At 39.3% G+C, this 9,618-nt stretch overlaps 2 protein-coding genes across 2 annotated transcripts; both read right to left on the bottom strand.

Annotated features, from left to right (window-relative positions):
• Positions 1–2,170: 2,170 nt before the first annotated feature.
• LOC124777896 (piggyBac transposable element-derived protein 4-like) lies at positions 2,171–3,037 on the bottom strand. Its single transcript, XM_047253477.1, has one exon. The coding sequence runs from the start codon at positions 3,035–3,037 to the stop codon at positions 2,171–2,173; it is 867 nt and encodes a 288-aa protein (XP_047109433.1).
• Positions 3,038–3,052: 15 nt separating this feature from the next.
• Positions 3,053–3,829, bottom strand: LOC124777810. Its single transcript, XM_047253366.1, has one exon. The coding sequence runs from the start codon at positions 3,827–3,829 to the stop codon at positions 3,053–3,055; it is 777 nt and encodes a 258-aa protein (XP_047109322.1).
• Between the last annotated feature and the right edge of the window lie 5,789 nt (positions 3,830–9,618).

Below are 9,618 nucleotides of genomic sequence, written 5' to 3'. Positions count from 1 at the left end.
GGACTATTGATGACTGGAAACATGCTGCCTGTCAGACAAATCTTTTTTAAAATTGTATAAAGCGGATGGTCGTGTACAGGTATGGAGACAGACTCATGAATCCATGGACCTTGTATATCATCAGGGATCTGTTCAAGCTGGTGGAAACTCTGTAATGGTGTGAGGCATGTGCAGTTGGAGTGATATGGAGCCCCTGATATGTCTAGACATGGCTCTGACAGGTGATGTGTATGTAATAATCCTGTCTGATCTTGTGCATCCATTCATGTCCATCGAGCCTTCCAATGGACTTGGGCAATTGCAGCAAGACAATGTGACTCCCATCACATCCAGAATTGCTACACCGTGGCTCCAGGAACACTCTTTTTGAGTTTAAACACTGCTGCTGCCCACCAAACTTCCCACATGTGAACAGTATTGAACATATCTTGGATGCCTTGCAATGTGCTGTTCAGAACAGATCTCTACCTCTTCGTACTCAGGATTCAGGTTGTCGGTTCAGTTCCTCCCAGCACTACGTCATACATTAGTTGAGTCTATACCATGTCATGTTGCGGCACTTCTGGATGCTCATGGGGGCCCTACACGATGTTAAGCAGGTGTACCAGTTTCTTTGGCTCTTCATTGCATACGCGAGAAATATGTATCTTTTGCATTAATTCTGTTATGATATCTCAGTGTTCGATAATTTAAACCATCCACGAATGTAGCTTTTGTTGATTTATATATATCACCAGTTGTTTATAGCAAGTTTACTTACATTTCTGTCATTTATTACATGCCTGCATCTCCCACTTTTCATGACTCTGAAGTTGTACTCATGTTTATTCAAGTGAAAAAAAAAAACCCATAGGCAGTTGGTCTCATCACCAAATACGTATTAATTTTAACTTGTTGCTAATGTGTTTGTAGCTCTCTAGGACCATCCCATATCTTACATTTTGTGTCTTTCATGTCAGTGTACTCATGTGTAGTTGAAAGCATATTTTGTGTTGTACTAGGATCTTTGTTTGTCATCTTCTTTGTTCACATATGGAAATCTTCTTCCTTGATGCATCATGTAATTTGAGAGGATTGGTATTTTTAATTCTGTATTGTGTAAAAAGTTTCTGATTGAACTGTGTGATAAGGTTGCATCGTGTTGATTTATTAGTGTTCAGTTGAGCTGTTTGATGTGTTCCATTTGAATAGTAGTTATCTTGTATCAGGGATGGATGAAAAGTAATGCCTCCACCTTCGTTAATTGGGTTTGGATGGGAATATTTTAATAAATCAAACGCAGAAATAATCCTTAGAATGTGATATTTAATTACCAATATTCACTTTTCCACATAATCACGTCAATTGGATACATTTCTGCCAACAATGAATAAGTTTTCTGAAGCCATCATGGATGAAGCCAACACTCTGTTTCCGCAACCACTGTCTCACAGTTCTCTCAACGTCCTCATCAAAAGCATAATGATGTACCCGCAGATCGTCTTTTATTATCAGGAACAGATGGAAGTCAGATGGTGCTCAATTTGCACTGTATGGAGGATGCCGTATGGTGGTGAGTCTCTGAAGTTCTGCAGTGGTGGCACGTGAGGTGTGTGGTTTGGCATTGTCATGCTGCAGGAAAACATTTCCCCTTACCTTTCAGACCCAATGACATACAGTACTCACATCAACACAGTCACCATAAACTGCTTTCATTCTCTGATGCATCTCCTTTGGGATGACACCTTCTGCTGTCAAGAATTAAATGACTGCATACGATTTGGAGTGGTGTGTGCTAAAAATGTCATGCTTATTTATACTGTTATGCTACGTTCTATTTAAATTGCCATATATCACACAGTATTCACTTTAAAAAAATGAAAAAATTACCACATATCCATAAAAGTATGTAGAATATTATGGCTTACACAGATTATGATAATGTTTCAAATGAATTTGATTGCGACAGTCCAAATAAAATATTTTTTTGAAAAAGTATTATAAATTTGACTTTGATTCCATATATACAACACTGTGCTTCAATTTAAGAAGGTTAACTACAGTCCATAGAATCTACACACATTTCTGAGTAAAGTGACATGAGGGATATGAAATTTGTGTTATTATTTAGAAAGATAATAATTATTTATTTGAAGAGAACATTACAGAATTTCCATGTCTACAATATGACTTAGCATTTGTGTTTAGGAAAACATTCACCATGCAACCCCTTATTACAACCATTACCAACAGTTCTTGACCCTCTTTTCCTTCCCTGACTAGTACACGCACAGCATCTTGACTCTTTCTTCTCTGGAAGTTTTCTCATACCCGGAGCACCACGAGGATCATCAATTGCATTTCTTTCTTGCAGCCATTCATCTGACAAGGCTTCCATTATCATTACAGTATATACATATCTGGAAACAAATTTCCTTCCCTTATTATGTTCTTTGTATAATATGTAAGAGTTCAGTACCATTCTTAACATTATGTTAAAAGCTACCTTCTTCCAGTAACGAAGAGTTCGCCTCTCATCCAAATACGCATACAGCATCATGTCGGATGTGTCTATTCCACCCATATACTGGTTGTACTGGTGTATTATTTCTGGCTTTTTTACTGTTTTATTTTTATTTTGGACTTGGACTTCAATGTCACCAGCACCAACTTTACTTGACAATAAGAGAACGGGGGTATGCTGGGATTTTTTCTCTCCGTACACACATGCTAGTACCGGACCTGACTTACAATACATCCTTTCCCCAATTCCAAATTTCTTTCTAAATTGCTCTGGCAAATATTTCCTGTTTTTTCTTAAAGTGCCAGTAATGTATGTACATAGTTTGTAGAGACTTTTTACAAGTGGTACTGACATGAAAAAGTTGTCCACAAAGATATGATATGCCTTGTTCAAATAACTGCCCAAACGCAGTAACTTCTGAACAACACAGTAACCTAAGCCATGTCTTGCAATCTCAGTCTTATCTTCTTGGCTTTTGGCACCTCTGTATGAATAAAATCCAAGACAGTAGTGCGTTATAGAGTCACACAGCATCCAGAATTTGATTCCTCATTGGTAGTGGTGTTTGTTTCGCAAATACTGTAATAGGGAAGTGTGACATTTAGTGCCAACTAGACTCTCATCAATACTAAGTTGTTCATGAGGTGTGTAATGATGTCTAAATATATTATTAGCATGATGTACCAATGGCTGGTACCTGATACATGGGTCATAATGAGGATGGCCTGGTGCTGGACATTTCTCACTATCCACAAGATGAAAGAATTTCATCAGATGCCTAAATTTGTGGGCAGAAAACATTTTACCAAACAATGGAAATGCCTGTGACGGTTTTGTGATCCAGTATGATAGCATTGTAGGCCTTTTATTGAGTCCCATATTTAGTAAGCAAGCAATAAAACCTCTTACCTCGGTACTTGTCACATTCTTCCATTTCTTATACGGTTTGGACAATGTATCATGTTTAGTTATAAACTCTTTAGCTGAGCAATTCGTATCAGTTACAATAAGCTGCAACAACATTGTAGTAAAGAATAGATTGAAATATTCTATCACAGGAGATCCTACTGGTGGCATATGTTTTGGTCCTGGCATCTCTTGAAATGGATGTGGTAATGGCTGTAGTGTTTCAGGCGCACGTACTTCAGTGTATTGTACATCTTCCATTTCGTCTTCACTTTCGCCCACAGTATCACCAAGTACATCACTGTCACTTTCTGAACTGTTGCTGCTTTCGCTAAAACACTCTGTATCACTAGTACATTCTAAAAGTTCACAAATTTCTTCGTCGGTAAGTCCTCTACTGTGGCCTGGTGTAGGTCGCATTTTTCACAAAAAATGGAGAAAATAAACAAACTGTAAACTCTTAGTGTGAAGAAAAACACACAGAAACAATGATAAATAACAGTACTGAGCAAAAACAAGAACATAGAACGCAATAACAGAATGTAAACATGTACTGCGAAACACAACGTCAATAAACAAACGATGCAAAAGTGGAATAATTGAATGCTAATATTTCACTAAAACAATGCTCAGTTGTCGATAGCTATTAATCTACACATAGCTCGATTCAAAGAGCATCTGTAATCAGCACGCCAACACCATCTAGTGCTGATTCTGTAAGCTAAACAAGACGAAGAGGAGTACCAACGAATCGGCACCCTGACAGTATTGGCGCTGGTAGAGGGTAACGATAGATCGTAACCTTGACTTTCAAAGGGTTAAATCACATTGACTGATGTCTGCACAGGGTTCCATACTTTACACTGTAACAACACAACTGTTCAATGCTAAGGCTTCCCACCAAATGGAGCTGTAGAGAAGAGGCTACGGAACAAACCAGCACGTGCCACATACCAATGCTGCCAGCTGTTGAAGAGTTACAAAGGTGGAGGCATTACTTTTCAGTCAGCCCTCATATTTAGGGTTATCTTTCTTCATGTAAGATTTCCCATCTCTTGGTGCGTAGTGTGTAAAATGATTGGGATCATGTTGATGTGGCTATGTTGTGGAATGTATGTATTTCTGTGTCCACATTTGTTCCTGTGATTGTGCATGCTTTTTCATGATGCATAATTTTCTTTCTTGATTCTTCATGTAACATTGGGGTAATCAGTTTACCTTGTGCAGTGTTGCTATTGGAAAAAAAGTATTATAATGTAAATAGCACATAGAGCTCTTCGCAGCTCTGGAGATATACAGTTGTATGTTCTCTGCAGTTATGACTCTTTCAGAGTTTGAAAGCCATTAGCTTTGTTGGAGATCACAGTGTTTGAATATGTGGTGTCCTCAATGACAACTTTTTTTGTGTGGTGACATGGTTAGGATTCACATATTCGGATTTATCAGTTATTGTGTTTTCTTTACCAATAATACAATAATATATGTAAGAAAGATGTATGATTTGCATTAATTCTGTTTTGATATCTCAGTGTGACATAATTTATTCCACCCGTGAAACTACTTAATTAGTTATACAAGCCACCAGTTGTTTACAGCAAGTTTATGTACATATTCTTATAACATTTGCAATTTCCAGATTCACAGTCTCTGAAGCTATACTTGTGTTTGTTGAAGTGGAAAACACTCATCAGTGTAGGTGTCATTACCATATATACATTAATATTAATTTATAGCTAATGGCTTTGCAACTCTCAGTGACTGTCTCATAACCTCCATTCATTTTTTTTGTCACTTTACTCTTGTGTGGTTGTAAGAATGTTTGTGTTGTGCTCAAATCATTATTTGTGTAAGTTCATTTTCTTTCTTTATGTCTTGAAATCTTCCTTCTTGATTCCTCATGAAATGTGAGGTAGCAGTATTTTTATTCCATATTCTGTAAAAAATTGTAATTGAATTATGTTACTTTTTCAGTGTCCACTTGAACTGTTTGATATGTGGTTATTGAATAGTATTGATCTTCTGTGTTAGGGACATCTTTCTTCATGTAAAGTCTTTTTCTTTGTTGTTTCATCATCTTGTTTGAGTTGTTAATACTTTACAGTGAGCAGGGTGTAAGATGATAGTCACTGAGTTTATGTGGCGAGGTTGTAGTGTGTCTATGGCTGTGTTCAAATGTGTTGGTGTAAGTGTGTTTGTTGTAGAGAGTAACTTTTCGTTTGAAGGTACATATTTCTTCATGAGACAAGACTTTCTTTCTTGATTCTTCTTGTCATATTTGAGTCACAGCTAAGAAATATGTTTCCAAATGAACTTGATGAAACAACTTGACAATGACCAGCGTATATTGTACTGTCTCCCTCATGAAAAGTAGCATAATGTCCAGATTAACCATTTAATCATTCTGGCCTATAGTTTACAACATGGTGTTCACAATGTCCCAGTTTCGGTGTTAATAATCCAGTAAGATGGTTTGGTGGACTGTTGGCGGGCAAGCAGAATTCACTAACAATGCATGTAAGATGGAACTTTTGCTTACATATGTTCAGGAATCCGTAGAGCCTGAGTAGTCGGGTAGCTGGTGGCATTAATTTCTTCACCACTTTGTCTGGTAAACCAGAGTCCTTTAATAACCACCCTCTCTTCATGACTATGGCCTGTGTTGTATCGCAACTGAGCTTCCAGTATGCATCATCTTCTCGTAAACTTAACACATTCAGATTGTAGTCTTCAGTGTTCAGAAGCAAAGTGGTATTTCCTTTGCCTGCTGGCAAGACAACCAAGTCAAAATTCTCACACGATAAGCATAAGTCACTTTGTTGCTCGTGGCTAATTAAGATTTCAGTGGTTTAGGTTTTGCCAGTATATAGCTGGCACTTAGTGTGATGTTCTTATCTGCGTCATGCGAGAGATGATGAATGCACTACTCTATTCCACTAAAATAAAAAATTGCCAGACATCTTGGGGCCGGTGAAAAATTAAGGCCATTACTCAATGCTGGCACAGAGCCATTTTTCAGTTCCTCTGTGAAGTCATAGGTCAAACTTGTTACATTGCATAGACATCGTCTTGCACAAATTATCATGCTGTTGTTCTGTCCATGGGGGCAGGCTTTTGATGTTGAAAGTAAGTAACAGTGCTTGTAGTGAGGTCGGAGCAGCAGTTTCAAACGTGAAAGGACCCTCATGTACCACCTGACATCATTGTGTCCCACAATGAGCCAAAGCTGTCTATCTCACCTTCTGCACAACATCATTTTGGACCTCTCTGATTGGTGGCAGAAATTGCAATTGTGGCTATATAAATAGGAAATTGTGCCAGCCCCAGCAGTCAGTAGTTTTACTCCTGATGACAATGGCAAAGATAGCCATTGGAAGCTCATTAATTTCATTTGATTTGATGCTGTTTGAAAACCAAAAAGACATGATGCCACAAAAGTCTTCGAGCACACTTATGTTTCCTTTGCAGTGAGGACATAATGCACAGTGTGAGACTGCTGGAAAAACTGTGAAAAAAGAAATTACATCTGCTGAGTTCTTTAGCATATTGCAATGCTGCCTGAATAAGGAGGTAATTCCTCACTTTGTTGTAGCTAAGCCACACATCCAAACTGCTGCAGTGGACAGAATTTTGAAGAGGACAAATCACACCATAGTGAGACAGTGGACCGGTAGACAAGATATGAGCTTGATCCATATACCAGAAAGCTGTTTGATTGTCATCAACTTCTGTCATCAGCTTTGTAGCCATTCGATTGGGAGTGCGTGGACATACCCATGGCATCACAATGGTGTGCCAGTTTGTGCAAGACAGCAAGACAACATCCAAGCAAGTTTGACCACATGACTCACAGAGGAAATGATGTGGAGAATGATAAGTTTCACAGAATAGTTGTTAATCTCTGCAATCCAGAACTAGTCGACAACTCTGTGGCAGCTCTGGGTAAAGGCCTTAATTTTTCACCAGTTACACAATATCTGTCACTTTTGGATATTGTTAGTGGAACTGAACAGTGCATCTGGCATCTATTGCATGACACAGCAGAGGATGTCTCACTAGCTTCCGGGCTGGGTTTAAGCTAGCCCACCAAAAACTAGTGTTAACCTAGAAGATTGTCGTGACTTGTCCTTATTGCGTGAGAATGATGACTTGGTTGTCTTGGTAGCAAACAGAGGAAATGCCACTGTGTTTCGCAACACTGAACCTGAAGGTGCTATACTTATTAGAAGATGGTGCGTACTGGGAACTTAGTCACAATCTGACACAGGCCATAGTCATGAAGACAAGGAAGTTATTAAAGGACTAAGTGGTGCAGAAATTACTGCCTTGCGCTGTCAGACCTCCCTGTCCCTATGGACTGCGAAGGAAAGGTTCCTCTTAGCCTCATTGTTAGTGCAATTAGCTTGCCTACCTGCAGACAGTCAAAACATCTTACAGGAATATAAGTGCCAAAACTAGGACATTGTGAACACCATGTTGTAAACTACCAGAAATTTGTTGAAACACTCAAGAAAATAAAAATAAAGCAAAATGACATAATGGTTAGTCTGGACATTGTGTCACTTTTTACGAGGGTGCCAGTAGAAGACATGCTGGATCTTTTGGCCCAACTCTTTCCATTTGGAATCCTCAAGTTGTTATGTTATGTTCTTACAACAACACTTCTTATACCATGATGAACATTATGAAATAATGGATGGCACAGTGATGGACTCGCCACTGCCCCTTGCAGTCACGAATTTCTTCATGGAGCACTTTGAGGAGCAGGCTCCAAACTCCGCGGTGTTGTGTCCACCTTGCTTCCCAAGATATGTTGATGATGACTTCCTGATATGGCCCCGTGGTGAAAATACACGGCAGCAGTTAATGGATCATACAAACGGTGTTCATCCCAACATTAAATTTGCCATTGAGATGGAGCAGGATGGCAAGCTACCGTTCTTGGATGTTTTCATTAGGGGGAAGGCAGGAGGCTGGCTTGGTCATTCAGTGTGCAGGGAACCAATGTACACTGATCAATATTTAAACATTGATAATTTTCGCTCTTGTACACTAAAAAATGGTCCTGAAAATTTTAATACACACAGCAAAATTTATTTCCAATGACAACCACCTACAGTCTGAATTGCAGCACTTGAGGCACATGTTCAGAGAGGATGATTATAGCAAGAGAGACACTACAAATGCTTTCAGATGTCACCAAAGATGTATGTCTTGTGAATTGGCAGAAGAAGCCAAGCCAACAGCTTTCCTGATATACTGTGGGCCAACGAGCAGCAAGTTAGGATGTGTGCTGCAGAGACATGGGTTGAGACCAGTGCTTTGTCCCACCCCCAAAATACGACATATGCTCTGCTGTGTTAAAGAGAACATAGCTCTTCATGTGTCAGGTGTGCATGGCATCCCTTGTGAGTGCAGCAGGATTTATGTAGGTCAACCAATTTGCACAGATGCAGGATGTTGTACTGAGCACAAGAGACATATTCAACGGAGGGAGCTGAACAAGTCAGCCATATCTGAGCACTGCCTGGAAAACAGACACAAAATACGGTTTGAGAACACAAAAGTTTTGGCTCATTCAACGGAGGGAGCTGAACAAGTCAGCCATATCTGAGCACTGCCTGGAAAACAGACACAAAATACGGTTTGAGAACACAAAAGTTTTGGCTCATGTGTCAACATACTTGGATTCCAGTATAAAAGAGGTGACTGAGATTAGATTGAACAACAACAATTTCAATAGAGACCAGGGGCACACTGACTAGGGCATGGGGACAGGCTTCGATGTCAAAAGGAAGCTACAGAGGATGACTAACACTTATAGGGAGGTTGGGAACAGCAGTTTCAAACGTGGCACTGGCCCCTCATGCCACCTTACATCACTCAGTCCCATGTCTGGCTGGAGCTGCTATGAGCTACCCAACTCACCTTCAATGCGTGTATCATTTCTGTCCTCTCTGATAGGTGCCAGTGACTGTAATCATGGCTATATAAGTGGAAAAATGTGCCATGCCCAGCTGTCAGTAGTTTTACACCTGGCAATGATGACATTGATAATCATTGAACACTTGTGATTTTTTTTTTTTTTTTTTTTTTAATTGACTCAGCTTGAAAACCGAGAATATTTTATTCATAGATTTGTTTAACATATTTTTCTTCGAGCAACAAGAAACAGACTCTAGCTGTCACAGTGTCCTCAAGGGAAAGTCCCT

This window comes from Schistocerca piceifrons, chromosome 1 (assembly GCF_021461385.2).
Source record: "Schistocerca piceifrons isolate TAMUIC-IGC-003096 chromosome 1, iqSchPice1.1, whole genome shotgun sequence".
Lineage (NCBI taxonomy): Eukaryota > Metazoa > Arthropoda > Insecta > Orthoptera > Acrididae > Schistocerca > Schistocerca piceifrons.
This window is presented reverse-complemented; position numbering and strand designations above follow the sequence as displayed.

What these genes read in the sequence shown, in the direction of transcription:
- LOC124777896 (XM_047253477.1), bottom strand. Translation starts at nt 3,037, where the DNA reads ATGCTGTGTGACTCTATAACGCACTACTGTCTTGGATTTTATTCATAC.
- LOC124777810 (XM_047253366.1), bottom strand. Translation starts at nt 3,829, where the DNA reads ATGCGACCTACACCAGGCCACAGTAGAGGACTTACCGACGAAGAAATT.